Source organism: Tripterygium wilfordii, chromosome 20, assembly GCF_013401445.1.
Source record: "Tripterygium wilfordii isolate XIE 37 chromosome 20, ASM1340144v1, whole genome shotgun sequence".
NCBI classification, from domain to species: domain Eukaryota; kingdom Viridiplantae; phylum Streptophyta; class Magnoliopsida; order Celastrales; family Celastraceae; genus Tripterygium; species Tripterygium wilfordii.
Genome location: NC_052251.1, coordinates 8,550,220 through 8,572,721, shown reverse-complemented (window position 1 = coordinate 8,572,721; position 22,502 = coordinate 8,550,220). Strand labels below are relative to the sequence as shown.

Below are 22,502 nucleotides of genomic sequence, written 5' to 3'. Positions count from 1 at the left end.
ATTTATAGATAGATAGAAATTGGAAGATAAAAACAAAAATTGATCTATCATCTCACACCCACCTTAGAGCGCATCTACCTAGTAAGAATATGGCTCTATGTGATAGAACAACTATGTTGATTTCCAATGTTAGCTGTTAAGCCGTGAAAAAAAACTGGGGTTAAAGCTGTGAAGTGTTTGGTAAAGCTGTTAATTGTTGTTAGTGGTTAAATTGTGTATAATATATTTTGTTTATATTTTTTTAATTTTAACTATTTTATTTCAATATAAATATAAATTATTATAATTATAAATGAATAAAGTTGTGTAAAATATATTTTATTTATATTTTTAAAATTTTTTACTATTTTATTTCAAAATTTTAATATAAATATAATTTACTAAAATTGATTAATTTATAATTATTATTAATTTATATGTATAACTTTTTAAGTAAAAATTGTAATTACTTTAGTTTAATATTTAAATAAGTTTTTAATTTAATATATACTACATATATGAATGAAAGAGAAGGTCAAATTAGAAAATATATTATTATAATTATTAATATTAATATGATATTTATTTAATTATAAATGTAAATTATTAAGTCTAAATATAATTTAGGGATAATTTATTAGTAATGTATTTATTATTCAAGTGGGTCCACCATGTTTTAAAAAAAAAATGAAAAATCTAACTTTAAAAGTATTGTGGGGTCATCTAAAAAAAGGACGTTACTGTTTCAAAAGCTTCATTGCAGAGCTTGTGATTTGTGAACAGTACTGCTCCACAAGATCTGATATTTGGCAGAGCTTTTTGAGCTAGCTTAACAGCTCTACCAAACACACGTTAGTGTGCGTTTGGTAGAACAATTGAATTAATTTTTAATGTTAACGGAAAAGTATTGAAAAAAAAAACTGAGTTTAAAGATGTATGATATGTTATGGAGTGTTAACAAACTAAATATGGACGATAGAGAAAACGTTGTCGAAGTAAAATATTAGATTTTGTTATATTTACATTAAATTTAATCTAATAAATATAATTTTTATCAAAACTAATTTTAAGTATAAATTATTAAATATTTTTACATCAAAAGTAAGATGATTATCTTAAAATATTAATAAAATATAAATTATTTTTTAGGTGGAATAATTTAAAAAAATGTTAAGTAAATAATAATATATAGTAAATTAATAAAAAATGATAAGTAAGTCAATGTTAAGTAGAATAGTAAAATAAATTAATAAAAAATGTTAACGAATAGTAATATAAACGTGGGTCTCACCTTTTTAATTAAAAAATAAAGATGTGGGACCCACTTAAAAAATTTTAAAAAATAAATGTTCCTATCTGAAGCTTTTGAAATGTCAACGGATCCCAACAAAACCCCTGACATCTTGTACCTGTTTGGTGTTGTGACACTATATTTATTATGTAAAATAAATTATGGGCGGAGCGCCCGTTGTGGCCCATTTGACTAACTTTTTGGCCCAACCCAGACGTTGAAAGGTCTGTTAATTTTCAAAGCGGACCAAGACGAGAGTTTTAAGAGTGAGAAGAGCATCAGAGATAACTGGGGCAATTTGCCAATCTTGAATAAAGGTTAGGTTGTTGTGAGTAAGAATGACAATTAACGGAGAATCACCTTCAGTCTTGAATCTCAAAATTTGCTCAAATGTTAAAAGTTAAAACTTAATGAAAAATGATATATGTACATAAATGAAAAATGTCGTTATGACGATATGTGTAAATCCTTCGCTACTTTGACAGATTTGGCAGCTGACCGCGAATCTAATTATCAAACCATAATGGAATGGATCGTTGCATCGTTGAGAAACATGACAAGTATCCATGTTTTGATTAGGGGTTCATGCAATTCAAATGATCCAATTGTTGCATAAACTGGGTTAAACACATTTGTGTGCTCACAAAACCAATATTGCAAAATAAGATAATAATGTTTTGTTAGTTTGAATAAACATGTTTCCAACAAGTAAGGACATATGTATTTACTTGTCGACATCACAGTCACGCATCCCGTCACTTTGTGTGGACTTTTATTATAATTCTTAATGGATACTAGCAAATTGTCCGATATTGCCTTTGACCAATTGTTCCTTTTCACATTTTACAAGTCATCAACATACTTGATGAATGTCCATGGGATATTATAAGCTCTGGTTGAGAAAAACAATGTTAGACAAGTATATAACATCAGCAACCGAGCAACATCATCAGCAGCAACATTGTCTCCTTCTCCATCTAATGCTTCTGTCAGTGCATTCTTTATATTCATTGCCTTCATATTGTTGATGTTTGCAAACCTCCTGTCAACAAATGGTATGTCAATTGGCTTCTTCTTCCTGCCCATTTTCATTGTTCTTGGTCCTGAAACTACTCCAAAAATAAGGGTTATGTCATTGTCAGTTAAATGGACCTTCTTCTTCCCCAACACAAAACATCATTTGCTCTCGTCAAATGTAGAAATTATGTCACTTATCACTTTTTCTTGTTTCCTCGTCTTCACTTCAACTTGATCGTCTTTCATAAACCTTTTGTACATACACCAAAATGGAGTCTTCTGAAGACTTCTTTCTCTATATTCTCTTAAAATTAAGACTCTTAATTAGGGATATAATCCCTAATATATTCAATCTATACTGATTGGCCGGACTCTTCTTCAATGATGATGGAACCACTTTCTCTTTTGAAGAAGAGGCAACCATATCGCGTTTCTTATCAATATTTTTATCCTTCACTGTTCTAGTTTTTGTCGTCCTGAAAACAATGAACGTATAATAGATCCATTAGAATGTGTGATTATAGCTAACATGTTGCCAATGTGTTAACTAAATACTAAGGCACTCAATTATGCGTTTTTTTGGAACAAATAATATGTAATTTTTGCAACTATAACCCATATCCAGGAATTAAAACATGTTCTTCTGAAAAAATTACCACATAATTACATGGCCATTTTGGAATCACAGCCTCAGATACCTTGTAATATATTTTTAGTTATATGTATTACAGGGCAGAACGTATGCAATTATAAGTAAGTTACAAACAAGAAATCAAATACCAAGAAACTAAACAAAATCAATTATGAATTACTTTGCAAAAGAATTGTGTACTCGACATAGTGTGACAACGGCCATCAAATATGTAAATACAACAAATTTCAATGTATCAAAATTCATCCTCCAAAGATTTAACCTCTATAATGTTCGAATAGCCCATCAAAAAGAAAGTTTTTGAAAGATTTCTGATAAATTGGGTCAGTGGCACAACCACAAACCCAGGTCTCCCCACCATCTCGGCCCTTTGGGCCGTGGCAGTTCCTAGGCCCCTCCATAAGGAAAAGACCTAGGCAAGTGGTTGAAGGCCTGCACCAGCTTATATGCTGGATACAAGACCTCTCAACAACCGATGTGGGATTTTATCCCTTAACACTCCCCCGCACTCGTGGACTGGGCATTGCCCAAGACCAACGAGTGGATTTCTTATCGGGGACGAGCACACCTGCTCCGATACCATCTGATAAATTGGGTCAGTGGCACAACCACAAACCCAGGTCTCCCCACCATCTCGGCCCTTTGGGCCGTGGCAGTTCCCAGGCCCCTCCATAATGAAAAGACCTAGGCAAGTGGTTGAAGGCCTGTACCAGCTTATATGCTGGATACAAGACCTCTCAACAACCGATGTGAGATTTTATCCCTTAACAAGATATGCCAAACAACTTCAAACGGTTGAAGGCCTGTACCAGCTTATATGCTGGATACAAGACCTCTCAACAACCGATGTGGGATTTTATCCCTTAACAAGATATGCCAAACAACTTCAAACTACAGTGGTTCAAGAACTAGTACAAATTGAAGAACTTACTTGAAAACTTTGTCGAAATAGTTGGGTCTTCTTATAGAGATCCTTTCGCCCAAGATTGCGCGACAGAGAATCAATTTTCTTGCAACTTCAATTTCTAAGAATCGAAGTTATTCTCTGGAATTTTGTCTCAAACATAATGTCCGATTTTTAGGGTTTTCGTCCTTTTTATTTTGTCAAATGTTGCTCAATTATTTTTTTCCGTTTAAAATTTGAATTTAATTTCACATTGACAAGTCATTTACGCCAAATCCAATCAGCAGTATATGTGGCATACCACATGTGTTATGTACAGACTTTTATGTACGGTTAGCGCTATGGAAACTTAAAAGGAACTAAGCAACTAGCTATAGGAAATGCGGGGGCACTTAATGGGCCTTACTTATTAAAAACAAATTTAACGGTGCATTGGGCCCAATTAAAATCCAGTGCAACCCAATATCTCTGGTCATACCGCCCAGCTGCGATTCCCGTCACGCTTGGTCGCTTGTCCTCTTCTTCTCCAGATATATCCAAAACGAATCATCGACGATCCCATCGAGAGAAATGGCAGCACCAGACCAGCTCTTCTATCTGCGAAACAACTTCTACTTGGGTGCTTACCAAGCCGCGATCAACAACAGCGACCTCTCTCCGGAGGACGCCGTCGAGCGCGATTGCCTTGTCTACCGCTCTTACATTGCCCTCGGCAGCTACCAGGTCTCATTTTCCCTCTCTTTCTTAGAGAATTCCCTTTTGCGTTTTCTTAATAGAGTTTCACTTGCTTATAGTGGTGTTTGTTTCTGTTTTATCAGCTTGTGATCAATGAGATCGACTCCTCGACTGCTACGCCTTTCCTAGCCGTGAAATTTCTTGCTCTCTATTTTTCCAGTCCTGATAATTGGGTTTGTTGTTTAGTTATTTAGATTGTTATAAGAATAATTTGGACGTAGCATTGTTTCATCTCTTGGATATTGGGATCTGATTGCGATTTGATCGTTTGGTTTATGAGTGCATTTGATGCATGATAGATTAAGTCCTCGGAATTGAAACTCCTTCGGTTCTCATATACAAATTTCCTTGTGGTGTTTCGTAGCGCTATGATTTTGTTAATGGTTTTACGTTATGTTTTGCGGTTTCTAAGGATAGTTTGTAAAGGACATAGATCTTACTGTTTTAAATAAATCCGAAGTTCCCCTCTCAAACACAATTGCACAACCTAGACTCTGTTCAAGAATCAGGTTTCTGTAAGTTTTTGTAACTGGAAAAACTTAGTATGGAGAAATTAATTGCGAGTTTGAACTTTGAAGCTGTTGAAGTCAGTTAGCATAGGAAGTATAACTGAGTGGATTTTTTTGCACTGTTAATTAGATGTAGAGTCTTTCTTGCAGGAATCAACAATTTCAAGCTTGAAGGAGTGGTTGAATGATTCAGCCATTGGAAGCAATCCTATTTAGCGGCTGATATCTGGGACCATATTCATGCATGAAGAGGACTATAATGAGGCTTTGAAACACACCATTACTTTGGTTCATGCAGGGAACATGGAACTGTAAGTTGGATATGATCTCCTCTTTAGCACATCTTGCAATCACGAATGAAATCATTCCTGTCTTTGATCTTTGATCTGTTCCTCAGCTTGATGCTTGTTATCTTCAGTGATTTTTCCTTCTGGGGGTTCATTTATTTTCTGAAATTGTAGATTTGGGTATATTACTTATAATAAGTAGCTATAGATGATCAACTAGAGACCCATACCATTGCAACATAGTGGAAGGGCAAAATGATGATCTGAGTCTTAACATGTCGGTGACAAAATAACTACCACCAGCCAACTGAGGGCAGTAAACAATCTGGCTCCATCGGACCAAGAGATCTAACCTAATTAGTGGATTCTGAAAACAGGTCAGGTAGTTAGGTATTTAGAACAGTATGAAAATAGTTTGTTGATGGTGATGTAATTTCTCCTTTTCGTGTGAATCTGTGGGTTCTGGGTGAGAAATGGACTGTAGGTTAACTTGCGAAAATAATATTTTGAGCTAGAGAGGTCAAATTAAGGCAGTGAAAGAGGAGGACGTCTTTCGTGAGGTTATGGGTCTGGAGGCCATTTTGTTGTCGTCTCAGTGGATTCTGGCTTTGGCTCTACCTCTACAGTTCTCATCTGCAATCTCGTGGGTTTTTTTCCTGAAGTTCTGGTTGGATCTATGATATCCTTACCCCTTTTGACTCATGGGTTAGGGATTTCTTTTGTTCCCCTTTTGGGTTTGACAGGTTGGGTTTCAGGTTCTTGGTTTGATTTCTTCTGTTCTTCTTGATTAAGTTCATGCATCTGCTTTTTTTGGAGCTAGTTCCTGATTTGGGTTTTTAGGTCAGATTCGTAGTATGCTAGTGTGGTCGTGAGGCTGGTTTTCTGGGTGGATTGTTGTGGAATAGGGATTTTGGGAGTGAGGGTGAAGGCAATTCTCATGCTGTTGTTGTTGATAATTCACTTTGATAGATTTCCCTTATTTCATTATTTGAAAGATAAAAATGAATTAATTAAAACAAAATCGAGACCTTCAATGTGAAGAAGAGAGATGAAATTTGTGGCGGGATTTCGCCAGAGAAATCATCTTAGGTTTAACTTTTTTTTTTTTTTAATTAGTTTTACACGTGTAAAACAAAAATTATAATAATAACATGTTAATTGCCACGTGGATGCCACATCAGCATTTTTGCCGGAGTCAACATCGGAATGCTGACTCGGGACAAAAATGATGTACAAAATGATAGTTTAAGGATACAAATGAGAAATTAAATAGTTTAAGGACATAATCGAGAAATTTGTGATAGTTTAAGGACATATATAATACTTTTGCCAAGTTATTTCATTGTCTAGGATCTTAAGGTTGCTAAGCAATTGGATCTACGGCTCACCTTTCCCTCTCAGCCTCTCATCGAGCTTGTAAAGGAATCTCTCCTATTGCAAACTCTTGCTTTAAAAATTCAGTCTCTTCCTTTATTTCTGTGCCAAGCAAGCCTTCACCTTTCCTTCTTAGCCTCTCATCAAGCTTGTAAAGGAATCTCTCCTATTGCAAACTCTTGCTGTAAAAATTCAGTCTCGTACTTGTAGTACCCGATTTTCGTCCGGCTAAAATACAAAAAAATACAAAAATGAGAAAAAACACAAAAATGCAAAAAAACACATTTGTTGTACCTATAAGCCCATAAATATTCTCTTTCTTGGATTCTTAAGCCCACAAATACTCATATCTTAGCCCAATTCATACCAACCTATGTTCAACATTTGTTGGCCCATTTCATGAAGAGCTAATTTGCTTGTGTCCACTACCATCTTGACCAATGTCTTGATTATCATTTGAAAGCCCACCACATGATTTGTCAAACCCATTACTATTTCCACCTATACATATATACACATATATGTATATCTCTCTTGACATCATTCCATGCATCACCATCATTTTAGTGCAAATTGATGTGCAACTCCACTTAAATTCAATGGTGGTGACTCCATTTACATTCAATGGTGGTGAATCCATCATTTTAGTGCAAATTCAATGGTGGTGACTCCATTTACATTCAATGGTGGTGAATCCACTTACTTAGTGCAAATTGGTTATTCAATGGTGGTGACTCCACTTAGGTTGCCATGGTTGGTCATTCAATGGATGGGTAGCTCCTAATTTCCTATAAATAGAGAGCTAAGGGAGAGAGCTAAGGGAGAGAGTTAAAGGAGGAGAGCAAGATAGAGAGCTAGGGGAGAGAGCTAAGGGAAGAGAGCAAAAATAGAGAGCTAGGGGGGGAGAAAAAGAAAAAGAGAGAAAGAAAAGGGGAGAAACTTCTTGCTATCAAGTTCATCAATCATCAAGCTTTCCTGTTATTTTTTTTGCTACAACAATCTTCTCCAATGCGAGCCTCTACAATCAAGGACTTCAAACTGCAGGATTTTCAAGACCCTAATCTGTCCGAGATTAGCAGACTGCTTTAAACTTTGAATTTTGCTCTGAAATTTTGATATAGTGTTTATTGAGGTGTTGTGACATTGTATATAAAATTTCGTTGCATTTCGACCTCATTTGATAGGTGAAATCAGAGTTGAAAAATCTGTGCGCAGTGTGTGGTTTGAAAATCTGTTTTGTGCAAATCTTGATTCTTTGATATGTTGTCATTTCAATTAAGGAAATCATAAGTTGATTTCACTTATCTGGATTATGGACCATATTTGATTTCATTTATGAATTTGCCATAAGTTGGCAATAATGGATTAAATTGGCAAATGACCTTTTTTCCAAATAATCATTTATACCATAAGTTGGTGTTCAAAATTAAACCTACCAAAAGTTGGTAGGGTATTTTATCATTTACATCATAAGTTGGTATTTAAAATTAAACCTACCAAAAGTTGGTAGTACATATAATCATTTATACCATAAGTTGGTATTTAAAATCAAACTTACCAAAAGTTGGTAGGGCATTTTGTTCAATAAACCATAAGTTGGTATTTAAATTTAAACCTACCAAAGTTGGCAGTGTATTCCCAAATAAAAACTATCATAAGTTGATAGTAATATTCCAAACCTTTTTTCAAACACTACCATAAGTTGATAAGTGTTATTTCAAACCCTTTTTCCAAAGCTATCATGAGTTGATAGTATTTTTCATACCAACCTTTTTCTCAAAATAATTATATCTTGCAAAGAGCAAGTTTCCATAAGATAGCCATTAGATTAATCTGGGTAACCGTTTTCAAACGGGAGTTGTGGGGTGCCTAACACCTTCCCCACACTCAATCGATCCCTGTACCCTTTTCTCTGGTTCGTAGGTTTTTTACGGTGTCTAATTGCACCTTAAATCAATTGGTGGCGACTCTAAACATTTTTCATCCTTTCAAATGTCGGACTGCGTCGTGACCCCGGTTGCGACAGTACTTTATTTCTGTGCCAAGCAAGCCTTTGAATGAGGTTTACAAACATTGTTTAAGGAAACGTAAGGATTCCTAAACCTTAATGACCTAGATTAGTATAATCACTTGAATCTAATGAAAAGGGAAACCTTCACCATAAAGGATTCCTTGACTCTTAAAAAGAACAAATTAAAAAGAAAAACAAAATTAATGGCTTCCTGCATCAAATCATCTTTGATAGCTCAGCATACTGTTCAACCTTATATTTTTAATGCTCTCTAGATAAAATCTTGAGCTGATGTTATGGTTTATCAGTTTGTTGAGTATGGCATCCTGTTCTACTTTTTGCACGCATGCATTAAATGTCCAAATATACAGAAATCTGATCTATGCATCTTTATTGAACCTAAATTCCTTGACACTAATGTATAGCTCCTAGATTCTGGCAATGGGTTGACGTGGTCTTTTTGGTAATTGATATAGGATGCCAAGGATCCAGAAACTCTAGCCAATCTTTTTGTGGTAAATCCTCTTCACGTTATCTCAGGTAAATGTCTCTTTAGTTATTCTATTATCTCCTCAATTCTCGAATATAGTGAAAGAATCTAGGTAACACAAGAGGGGGGTGAATTGTTTTACCCTTAAAAATATGTCAAATTTGAGTTTAAACTTGCTGATTTCAGATTACTTTAAATCTTATAGAAACTTGATATTAGTGAATATAAGCTTGAGGTCTAGGTTAGTTCAAGTAGGAATCAAGTACTAGAATTAAATACAACAAGCACACACACAAATAAACAAGTAAAGAGTAGGGTAAGAGAGTGCAAACAGATTTATAGTGGTTCGGCTACGTATAGTCCTACATCCACTCCTCAAGGCTCCTCCTTGAGAGTTTGAATCCACTATGATTTGCTTGTTGAAGAGCCAAGCCTCTCTCTTTACACCAGCTGTTGTTTAAAGTGCCAACTTCACTTTACAATGGCTGTTTTGGCTTACCAAGTGCCAGCCTCACTTTCTTGTGATTTTGTAAGCTAATCACCAGCACTTAGACTCTTAATTGTGTGTACAAAGTGACCCTATAATGATCAAGGAGTGTACAATGAAGCTTGAGTATTTCTGAGTAAGAATGAAGGCTTGAATGCTTGAAAAACTCTCAGAGAATTGGAATGGAGTTCTGTGTGGTTCTATGGAGTATATAGAAGCATTTATATGCACTAGAATTCCTAAACATGACCGTTGCATGGAGCTAGACCTTTTTGACTTTTAAGGCTTTGTGATCTTGAAAGATTTCAGCTCCCATTTGCAGCTATATTTCACTTCTTGTCTTCTCCATTTATTTCTTCATCTCTTCAATAATTCCAACTTCTTTTACAGCCAACTTTGACTTCTTATCTCTTTCACCTACTTCATTGCTTTTCTTTTCAACAATTGCAGCCATCTTTAACTTTTTGCAGTAACTTGAACATATGATGTTTGTATGTGCTAGGAAAGTCTTCATAATTTAATTTTTAGCATGCTTTGCTAGCTGCCATTTCAAATCAGTTGCTAATCTTTCTTTTCTGCACTCATTCATTGAATTTCAGCAAGCTTTGACTTTATAGGATGACAACTTGTGATATGCTAACTTGTGTAAGAGTAGCAAGGGCCAAAACAACAAGACAATTCATAGTGAAATCTGGAACCTGAAACTTAGTGACTTGTAAGCTTGATTAAAAGCTTCATGTGTTGATCTTTGTTAGCCTTGCAAATTAAAGCATTAAAGGATAGAAACAAGTTCAGAATATAATTAAGAATGCATAGCAAACATAGAACACATATTTTGATCAACATATAGAATGCACACTTCATCATTAAAACTCATATCATAACATTCTCCCCCTTTTTGATGATGCCAAAATATGTATGACTTAAATCAGATTTAAGTCTTGATGTTTGTCAATGTTTCTCCCCCTTTTTGGAATAATCAAAAAGAATAATATTGAATGCTCCCCCTGAAATGATGCATGGTAGAAACTAAGATGTTTGAGTTAATCCTAGTTCATGTCTTAAGAATTTAAATCTCTCAGAATTCAAGGGCTTTGTAAAAATGTCAGCAAGTTGGTGAGTAGTGTCAATGTATTCTATGCTAACATTACCCTTTATGACATGGTCCCTAATAAAATGGTGCCTAACATCTATGTGTTTGGCTTTGGAATGATGCACAGGGTTGTTTGATAGATTGATTGAACTTGTGTTATCACACATAATTGGGATTTTTGAATATGTGAGTCCAAAATCACTTAGTTGTTGTCTTATCCATAATAGTTGACTACAACAGCCCGCTAAAGCTACATATTCTGCCTCTGTGGTTGATAGAGCCACACTGTATTGCTTTTTAGAATACCAGGAAACTAACATTCTTCCTAGAAATTGACATGTGCCAGAGGTACTTTTCCTATCAATTATGCTGCCTGCATAATCAGCATCAGAGAAACCAAACAAATCAAAGTTTGATTCTCTAGAATACCATAGTCCTAAAGTAGGGGTACCATTTAAGTATCTAAAAATTCTTTTGACAGCTTTTAGATGTGATTCCTTAGGATTTGATTGAAATCTAGCACACAAACATACACTAAACATGATATCTGGTCTACTAGCAGTTAAATATAGCAAAGATCCAATCATGGATCTATAGAGTTTTGAATTTACCTCATTGCCTTCTGAGTCTATGTCAAGTTTAGTTGTAGTTGCCATAGGAGTTGGAGAAGGTTTAGCTTTGTCCATTCCAAATTTGATCTGAAGATCCTTTATGTATTTGGTTTGATTGATGTGTGTTCCCTTAGGCGTTTGTTTCACTTGTAAGCCAAGAAAATAGGTAAGTTCACCCATCATGCTCATCTCAAACTCCCCCTGCATTCTTGCAGCAAATTCCTTGCACATACACTCATTAGTAGCTCCAAAAATCACATCATCAACATATATTTGTACTAGTAGTATATCTTGATCTTTAATCTTAATAAACAAAGTGTTATCAATTTTCCCACGGCTAAAACCACATTGAATTAAGAAGCTGGACAGCTTCTCATACCAGGCTCTAGGAGCTTGTTTTAATCCATAAAGAGCTTTATTTAATTTGAAAACATAATCTGGATGTTTCAAGTCTTCAAACCCTGGTGGTTGTTTAACATACACTTCTTCATTAATTTTTCCATTCAAGAAAGCACTTTTAACATCCATTTGAAATAATTTTATTCCTTTGTAACATGCAAATGCAATTAATAGTCTTATGGCTTCCATTCTAGCTACGGGTGCATAAGTTTCACCAAAATCAATGCCTTCTTGTTGATTATAACCTTGTGCAACTAACCTGGCTTTATTCCTTGTAACTACACCACTTTCATCCATTTTATTTCTATAAATCCATCTAGTACCTATGATTGATTTATTTTCTGGTTTTGGAACTAGTTCCCATACATTACATTTTTGAAATTGATCTAATTCTTCCTGCATGGCAATAACCCAATCATTGTCATCTATAGCTTCACTTATATTCCTAGGTTCAATCTTAGAAATGAGTGCAACAAAATTGAAAACATTAAGAGATGATAACCTGGAATTTCTGGTCTGAATTCCTTCATGTACATCACCAATTATTTCTTTTGGTGAATGATATGTTGTGTACCTTGGTTTCTTTGGATCCACTACTATGGTTGGTATTGAAGTTGTGCTTTCATGAGTTTCATACTCATTTTTCTCTTCTTGTTTCTTTGTTCCAAAAATGTCAACTTCCTCTTCAGAGTCATCTTCCTTCTCTGGAGAAATTGTACCAGCTTTTTCCTTGTTTGTTAAATCTGCAATTTCTGTTACTATATCCACATTTTTCTCACAAGAAGGTGTTAGAGTAGATAATTCATCAAATTTAACATGTATTGCTTCTTCAACACATTTAGTTCTTTTATTAAACACCCTATAGGCTTTACTAACTAGTGAGTAGCCTAAAAAGATACCTAAATCAGATTTGGAATCAAATTTGTCTAGATTATCCTTGGTATTTAGAATAAAACATTTACATCCAAAAACTTTAAAATAGTCAACTCTAGGAGGTCTTCCATTCCACAACTCATAAGGAGTTTTCTTAAGAATAGGTCTTATTGTTAACCTATTTGAGACATAACAAGCTGTATTTATTGCTTCAGCCCAAAAATACTTAGGTGAATTGTTTTCAAGCATCATAGTTCTTCCAATTTCTTGTAAAGTTCTATTTTTCCTTTCCACCACACCATTTTGCTGTGGTGTTCTAGAAACTGAAAAATTATGTGAAATACCTTGTTCATCACAATATTTTACAAATTCATTGTTCTCAAACTCACCTCCATGGTCACTTCTTATTCTAGATATGCAACAACTCTTTTCATTTTGCAATTTCTTTACTAGTTTTGAAAATTCAGTTAAGGCCTCATTTTTATGTGCTAAAAATAGAACCCATGTAAATCTTGTATAGTCATCAACTAGAACAAAAGCATAAGATTTTCCACCAAGACTTTTTACTCTACTAGGACCAAAAAGGTCCAAATGCAATAGTTGTAATGGCCTTGAAGTAGAAACTACATCTTTAGGTTTAAAAGAGCTTTTCACTTGCTTGCCTCTTGTGCAAGTATCACAGACACCATTATTGACAAAATTCAGATTTGGAACTCCTTTAACTAGCCCTCTTTTAGTCAATTTAGCTAAGGTGCTCATACCTATATGTCCAAGTCTTCTATGCCAATTTTCAATTACTAATTCAGATGCAACTAAGCATTTTATAGAACTTGAATGTAACATTTCCAAGTCAATTTTATAAACGTTACCTTTTCTGAAACCAGTTAAAGCTGTGACATTTTCAGCACTTGTTATAAGACATTTTTTCTTAGAAAAACACACATTAAGATCTCTATCTGTTAATTGACTAATACTTAATAGATTGTAAGATAAACCATCTACCAAGAGCACATTTTCAATGCAAAAAGAAGAGAGATTACCTATAGACCCTATACCTAGGATCTTACCCTTTGCATTGTCTCCAAAAGTTACATATCCTCCATCTTCTTTCTTTGTGAAGGACGAAAACAATTTTGGATTTCCAGTCATATGTCTAGAACACCCGCTGTCCAGAAACCATTCACAAGCTTTAAGGCTTGATTTTAGACAAACCTGCAGAAAATTTGTGTTTATTTAGGTACCCACACTTTGTGGGGTCCTTGGTGGTTAGTATCAACAACATATGTTCCTTTAGGAACCCAAATTTGGACAATTTTTTTTATTTGTAGTTCTTGACCTGAATCTGGAATTTTTAATTACTGAGCTGGTAGAGGCATTAAAATCAAATTTGCTTCTTTCTAATAATGTTTCCTTCAATTTAGTAGGATTGTATCCTATCCCTGTTTTATCTAGATATGGTTTTTGCATAGATAGGATGTTATCAAGCTTGTCTGAACTAGCATAAAATTTTTTAAAAGACTCTTCTAAGCATTTGTTCTTTTCTTTTAGACATCTAAGTTCTTCTAGCAAATCTGAATTATCAGGCATAGTAATGTCCTTAAAATTTTTCAGCTCCTCTAGTTCTATGTTTAAGTTGTTAAGCTTGCTTTGTAATTTACTTATTTCTTCTAGACATGCTTTCTCTTTATCTTTCAAGCTAGTATTTTCCTTTTTCAAGTTCTTGTTTACAAAGATAAGTTTTTCATTTTGATTGCACATTTCCTGGAAAGATTTAAATAATTCATCAATAGAAATATCTTCATAATCAGAGTCCAAATCAGATTCACTAACCTCTGCAGAAGAATGAGCTTCTTCCTTAGCAACTAGGCAAAAGTTTGCCCTGATATCTTCATTATCAGATTGGTCCGACTCTGAAGAATCTAGATCCCAAGTAGATTTAAGTGCTTTCTTATCTTCTTTCTTCTTATCTATGTAGTGTGCTCTTTTCCTCCTTGGACATTCATTTTTAACATGTCCTGCTTTGCCACAATTAAAGCAAACAACTTCATCAATTGTTTTACCTTTTTCATTTCTTTTGCTTCTGTTAGGAAACTTCTTCCTGTACTTCATAAATTTTTTGAAATTTTTAACCAGCAAAGCTGTATCAGCATCACTATCATCTTCACTATCTTCATGGGAACTATGTACAGCAAGTGCAGTAGTTCTTTTCTTGCTGTCCTCTTCTTCCTCTACTTCTCTATCCTTCAATTTTAGCTCATGAGTCATTAGAGAACCAATGAGTTCCTCAAGAGGTAATGTCTTCAAGTTCTTTGATTCTTGAATTGCTGTCACCTTGGCATCCCACTTTTTAGGTAGAGATCTTAGGATCTTTTGAACTTGATCCGCATCTGAAAACACTTTACCAAGAGCAGTTAAATCATTTACTAAACCAGTAAGCCTTCCATACATATCAGATATTGACTCATGAGGTTCCATTTTGAACAACTCATACTTATGAACAAGAATATTTATTTTAGAGTCCTTAACTTGACTTGTCCCTTCATGCTTAACTTCTAATTTTTTCCATATATCTCTAGCTGTTACACATGTAGAAATATGATTATATTCTTGTCTACTTAGTCCACAGTGTAATATGTTTTTAGCTTTTGCATTATAGGACACTAACTTCTTGTCATTTTCACTCCATTCACTTCTAGGTTTATCAATCTCTGATTCTTCTTCACCTTTCTTGATTTGTTTTGTTGGTTTATATGGTCCATTTGCTACAATTTCCCATAACTCAATGTCATTTGATTGTAGAAAAATCTCCATTCTATTTTTCCAAAAAGCATAGTCCTTTCCTTTAAAGAATGGTGGTTTATTGATTGACATTCCAAACTCTTCAGCCATCTAATTCTCTAGAATGTTAGTTCTTATGAGAATTTAAAACCTTGCTTCGATACCAATTGAAAGAATCTAGGTAACACAAGAGGGGGGTGAATTGTTTTACCCTTAAAAATATGTCAAATTTGAGTTTAAACTTGCTGATTTCAGATTACTTTAAATCTTATAGAAACTTGATATTAGTGAATATAAGCTTGAGGTCTAGGTTAGTTCAAGTAGGAATCAAGTACTAGAATTAAATACAACAAGCACACACACAAATAAACAAGTAAAGAGTAGGGTAAGAGAGTGCAAACAGATTTATAGTGGTTCGGCTACGTATAGTCCTACATCCACTCCTCAAGGCTCCTCCTTGAGAGTTTGAATCCACTATGATTTGCTTGTTGAAGAGCCAAGCCTCTCTCTTTACACCAGCTGTTGTTTAAAGTGCCAACTTCACTTTACAATGGCTGTTTTGGCTTACCAAGTGCCAGCCTCACTTTCTTGTGATTTTGTAAGCTAATCACCAGCACTTAGACTCTTAATTGTGTGTACAAAGTGACCCTATAATGATCAAGGAGTGTACAATGAAGCTTGAGTATTTCTGAGTAAGAATGAAGGCTTGAATGCTTGAAAAACTCTCAGAGAATTGGAATGGAGTTCTGTGTGGTTCTATGGAGTATATAGAAGCATTTATATGCACTAGAATTCCTAAACATGACCGTTGCATGGAGCTAGACCTTTTTGACTTTTAAGGCTTTGTGATCTTGAAAGATTTCAGCTCCCATTTGCAGCTATATTTCACTTCTTGTCTTCTCCATTTATTTCTTCATCTCTTCAATAATTCCAACTTCTTTTACAGCCAACTTTGACTTCTTATCTCTTTCACCTACTTCATTGCTTTTCTTTTCAACAATTGCAGCCATCTTTAACTTTTTGCAGTAACTTGAACATATGATGTTTGTATGTGCTAGGAAAGTCTTCATAATTTAATTTTTAGCATGCTTTGCTAGCTGCCATTTCAAATCAGTTGCTAATCTTTCTTTTCTGCACTCATTCATTGAATTTCAGCAAGCTTTGACTTTATAGGATGACAACTTGTGATATGCTAACTTGTGTAAGAGTAGCAAGGGCCAAAACAACAAGACAATTCATAGTGAAATCTGGAACCTGAAACTTAGTGACTTGTAAGCTTGATTAAAAGCTTCATGTGTTGATCTTTGTTAGCCTTGCAAATTAAAGCATTAAAGGATAGAAACAAGTTCAGAATATAATTAAGAATGCATAGCAAACATAGAACACATATTTTGATCAACATATAGAATGCACACTTCATCATTAAAACTCATATCATAACATATAGTAATATACAATTTGAAATGGGATGAAAGTTGGCATAGAGGTGGACTTTCTTTAATGTTAGTTAGAGAATACTGGCTCAAATCATGAAAGAATGCATCTCAGTTATGCGAGGAAGGCCATGTCGCAGCTATCCACTCTACAATCCCCTGTGGTGGTGGGAGCTTTCCTTGCTTTGACTCCTCAGTAGCGGGAGACACATCTGATCTTAAAATTTTTGGTTATGCAACTTTGTTTGAATTTGGGAGGAAGAAATGGATGATGATGAACCAAAATTCTAGTGAGAAGTGAGGCTTCTTTTGCTTGGTGGTCATTGTTGTAAGTGGTTTTGCTAGTAAACCTATTTTGTCACATAAATGACAAGATAGAAGTAGTATCCGTATTTTGGAAGCTGGTTATTTACATGCCATTCCGTTGCTTTCTAACATTTAAAAGAATTCTTCACAAGTTTTGCTTGATCACCTTGAAACAAATTGTGTGTGTTTGATTGCACAGATTAGAGCATGAAGAGAAGAAGAGATGAGCGAATGAAGAAGATGAAGTTGAGATAAGAAGAGACAGAGAAGGATAGCTGATGAAGAATTCTCATTAGCTTACCTTGCAACGGCTCAATGGAGCCTTATGTACAGACAGTTCAAAATTCAAAGACACTGTCAACGGTCAAAACGATTTGACCTTATAAAAGTATAAAACAATTGTAAAAAGATTAAAAGATAATGAAGGTACAAATAACTAAACGCCCCTTTTCACTTGGTATGCATATTGGACTTGAGTGATGGGCTCAGCAAGACAAGAGACAGCCAGCCTATTGAATGAGGCAGCCAGCCCATTGCAGAATCGTCACCATCTTCAGCAGCTCTAGTAGAAGCTTCAGGAAAAGGAAATGGTGTGAGACACGCAGCAGAGAATGGCGTGAGAGAAGATATCATCTCTCAGGTTTATCACCCCCCCGCAAGCTGATCATGGTGGGAAATCATGTTCAGCTTGTGAAGGTACTGAATTTGATGCACAGCAAGAGGTTTAGTGAGCAAATCGCCAGGTTGATATTCAGATTTGAGGTGAGCCACTTGAACTGAGCCTTCTTCAACTTTCTCTCTACTGTAATGAAGATCAAGTTCTATATGCTTGGTCCTTTCATGAAAGATAGGATTAGAAGTGATGTGAATAGCGGCTTGATTGTTGCAATAAAGGTGCATGGGTTGAATGAACTTGATCTTGAGTTGTCTGAATAAATTGTTGATCCATGATAGCTCACATACTGCCTAGCCACCCTGTATTCTGCCTAAGCTGATGAGTGGGAAACAGTCTTCTGTTTTTTAGATTTCCAGGAGATCAGTGCTTCACCTAGTTTGACATAATATCCCGTCGCTGACCTTCTTGTATCAACACAGGAACCCCAATCCGAGTCACAAAAGCTTTGACCTGCAGATTGTTAGTCGCAGGATAGAATAAACCTTGACCTAGAGTTCCTTTGATGTATTTGAGTACCCTATGAGCAGCAGTTAAATGTATATTTGTTGGTTTATGCATGAATTGACTTAGGGTATTCACAGAATAGGTGATATCAGGTCTTGTGAGAATGAGATACATTAGTCTCCCTATTAGCCTTCTGTAAGTGTACACTAAAGGATCATCTAGGGGCTTTCCTTTTGTGTTTGATAATTTTGCATTTGTGTCTGTAGGTGAGCAGCTAGGTTTGCAATCTGAGAGTTTGGTATCTTTTAATAGGTCAGATGCATATTTTCTTTGGCACAAAGATAAACCAGAGTTCAATCTGTGAACTTCTAGACCTACAAAATACTTACGTAAGCCTGGATCTTTTATTTTAGAACAAGAAGCAATATATTGTTTGAAATCAGTGATTAGAGATACATTATTACCTCCCAATGCCATATCATCAACGTATAGGAGAAGTAATAGTATATTTCCTTGCTTAATATATATAAATAGTGAATAATCTGCTTTGCTTTGTTCAAAACTAAAAGCAATTAAGGCTTTCTTACAAGTTTGATTCCATTGTCTAGAGGCTTGTTTCAATCCATGTATGAATTTTCTTAATTTGCAAACTATGTTTTTATCTTTATTTGGATGTCCTGGAGGAGTTCTCATATAAACATCTTCTTCTAAGTCACCATTTAGAAAGGCATGATGCACATCTAAATGGTGCACTGTCCAGTTTTGCATTGCTGCTAGGGCAAGGAAGATTCTCACAGTGGTAATTTTAAGCGCTGGAGGGAATGTTTCCTTGTAATCAAAGCCCTGATCTGGCTTTGTATCTTTCAATACACCCATCTGCATTGTATTTTATTTTATATATCCATTTACATCTAATAAGTTTTCTATCCTTAGACAGGGTAGTTATTTTCCTCTAAAGCTTGCATCTCTGCCTGCATAGCTATGCACCAGTTTTTATCTTTTAAAGCCTGCTGATATCTAGAAGGTTCCTGGTGCTTTGTGATTGCAGATATAAAATGCATATCAGACAAGTCATAAGTATGATGATGAGATGTATGTGGTGAAGAAAATGCACCACAATGATAATCAGAAAGGTATGCTGGTGTTTTGTTCATTCTCTTGTCCTTTGATGGAGAGTGTGTTTGTTTATTTACTTCTGGAATTTCTGTGTCAGATAACACATTCAAGTCATCTGTTGTACTATCTGCCAGTGTCCCATTTTCTGTGTCAAACCACTTTGAATCAATGTTATTAAAACCGACCCGGGTCACTGGTTCAATGGTTCAACCAGTGGATCAACGGTTTAACCGCAAGTTCAATTAATAAATAAAAAATATATTATAATTAAACTTAATGCTAAAAAATAAAAATAAAAACCAAAATAATGAAATATGATCATCCAAAAAATATGTATGTAATATTCACATTTAACAATGTAATAATAATATATTATATTGACATATTGATTATACTGATATATTTTGATAAGTGATAAGTGATATACATATATTGATATTATCATATTATATGTAAAAAAAATGAAATACATATAATGAAATTACAAAAGAATTTAATGTTTTGTAGTAATTTGACTCTAAAAAATAACCTCTCCGTTTCATGTAAAACCGGTCGGGTCACTGGGTTTCCAGTTGGATTGCCCGGTTTTACCGGTTTTCATTGGGTCACATGCTCAAATGGTAATATTGACAGAACCGTGCCAGGTTGGTGGCCGGGTCACCGGTTTTCCTGTCCAACTGGCCGGGCGGTCCAGTTCTCACAACACTGCTTTGAATTTTTAAGACTCTAGCAATGTTAAGGATGTGTTGATGTTTTCTTTCCACAACACCATTTTGTTGTGGGGATGGTGTTGTGGGGTGTATGGGCATGATTTTTGATGTAAAATTCCTTGTGTGATGTAATAACTATCCATGAGGAATTCTTTTCCATTATCTGATCTTATTTGTTTAACTTTCTTGTTAAATTGAGTTTGCACATAGTTAATAAAACCTGTGATATATGTCCTAGTCTGATCTTTAAATTGCATCATGTAAATGCAAGTCATCCTAGAAAAATCTTATGGTGATAAAATATTTAAATCCATCCACGGAAACAATAAGATTTGGACCCCAAATGTCCATATGTACTAAATCAAAAGCTTCATTAGATAAACTGAAACTTATACAAAAAGGTTTCCTTTTGATTTTTCCTAGGTGGCAGTGTATACATTCTGGAATTTTATCACCTAGGATCTCTGGTAAAAGCTTGGATACATATTCAGAAGGGTGTCCCAGTCTTAGATGCCAGATACTAGAAGATACAGCTGAGTTGATTAGGCTTGTGTGGCTTTCATCTTTTCTTGGTGTCTGGTTGAGGTAGTAGAGTCCTCTATTCATCAAACCCAGCTCAGTTCTCCTCAAAGAATTTGTTTCGTGCAATTCATAGGTTCCTTTTGTAAATATGACTGAATAAAGATTTTCTTTTGTTAGTTTTCCTACAGATATCAGATTGAATGTGAATGAGGGCACACACAAAACATATGTTAACATTAAGTTTTCACCTAATGTCACTTTCCCTATGTGTGTGATCCTATGTTTTTCTCCATTAGGCAGTGAAACATGTGAATCATGTATGGAATGACACGCATGATATAATGCTTTATGACATATAACATGATCACTAGCCCCACGGTCAATGATCCATTTGGCAGTATGTTTATTAACAGTGGTATAGAGAGTACCTGCCACAGAGGCTGCAGTAGCAAAGCACTGGGCGTCCACCACATTTTCACCCTTATTGACTTTGCTTTGCAGGAAGGCAATTAGCTGATTGCACTGGTCATTGGTGAGATCCACTGGACCAGTAGATTCAAGCTCACTTTGACTGACATTTGCCACTTGATTTGCTGAATACCACCTTGAGGAGTTGTTCTGTCTTGGCCTCTTCTGAGGATTGTTTGGGTAGCCATTTAATTTGTAGCATTTGTGATTGTTCTTCTTGCAATAAGTGCAGAACATCCCTTCTTGCTATTTTGGGAACCTTTGTCAAGACTTTTGTTGTTGTATCCTGTGTTCTTGATTGTCATAGTCATAGCTTCCACAATCTTCTGCTGTTTGGTCACTTTCTGTCTTGTCCCCTGTTGTTGAACTAGATTGAAGCCCTTGTCCACAGAAGGAAAAGGATTCAATGGCAGTATCTGACTGCTCACATGACTAAAACAGTCATCATTTAATCCCATCAAGAAATGCATCGGTTTCTCCTTATCCTTCTTGGCCTGCAGAGGCTTCATGATGTTACATGTACAATTACCACAGCTGCATGCAGACAATTGATCATATTCTTGCGGCTCATTCCACAAGGATTTGAGTGTAGTGTAGTATTCTGTGACGGAAAGCGTTCCTTGCTTTATGTTTCCCAACTCTATGAGGATTTAAAAAATCCTCGTTCGTTTATTGCAGAATATTTGCTTTTTAGATCTGACCAAAGCGCCCTTGCTGTCTTCTAGATAGATATACCCACCAGGATTTTGGGAGAGACGCTGTTAGAGATCCATGTCTTTATAAGTCCATGGAAGCAGGTGTTTTGGATATAGCATCTGTGGAATTGGTAGAAAACCATCAAGGAAATCAAGCTTGTTCCTTGCTTCCAGAGCATTCAACATGTTGGCATTCCACACATGGTAATTCTCTCCTGTCAGTTCAAGTGAAATTGGTTTGGTTACACTAAAATCACTGGGTAGAAAACTGATGTTTACATCTCTTGAGACCTTACTAATTTGGTTTTGAAAGTTTTATTCTCTAGTTTGTACAATGATGTTTCATCTATCTCTTGGGACATTCCTGCAACATTTATCCATTGGGGAATATTAAAATGCTATCTACAGTTGCCTTTTTACATGCCTCCACAAACCCCTTTACTGATCTACCTGAGAACAATAATATGACAAGTCATGTGCATCCATGATAAACAGAGAACAATTTATTTATCTATCAATTTACCTTTTCGACTGTACACTTTGTAGATTCCAACTTTGCTAGGAACTGCATTCTGGAGAGCTTTCACATCAATATTATTAGTCCTGGACAGGGTTAATACCACTTTTGGTCACCGAAAGATT

At 35.2% G+C, this 22,502-nt stretch overlaps 1 protein-coding gene across 10 annotated transcripts; it reads left to right on the top strand.

Moving 5' to 3' along the window:
- Positions 1–4,309: 4,309 nt before the first annotated feature.
- LOC119987269 (coatomer subunit epsilon-2-like) lies at positions 4,310–22,246 on the top strand. 10 transcript variants are annotated; one of them, XR_005465419.1, is made up of 8 exons: positions 4,310–4,566; positions 4,662–5,398; positions 9,236–9,299; positions 17,429–17,991; positions 19,398–19,482; positions 20,599–20,830; positions 21,199–21,345; positions 21,844–22,246. XR_005465419.1 is itself a non-coding variant. In XM_038832139.1 (5 exons), exons 1-3 carry the CDS (start codon positions 4,414–4,416, stop codon positions 5,301–5,303), a joined length of 309 nt encoding a protein of 102 aa, XP_038688067.1. In that variant the 5' UTR covers positions 4,310–4,413; the 3' UTR covers positions 5,304–5,398; positions 17,429–17,991; positions 19,398–19,645. The 10 variants fall into 10 exon arrangements, 1 of the variants encoding a protein (XP_038688067.1); XR_005465422.1 differs by lacking the exons at positions 20,599–20,830; positions 21,199–21,345 and having other exon boundaries at positions 21,844–22,245; XR_005465418.1 differs by lacking the exons at positions 20,599–20,830; positions 21,199–21,345 and having other exon boundaries at positions 21,891–22,244.
- Positions 22,247–22,502: the final 256 nt, after the last annotated feature.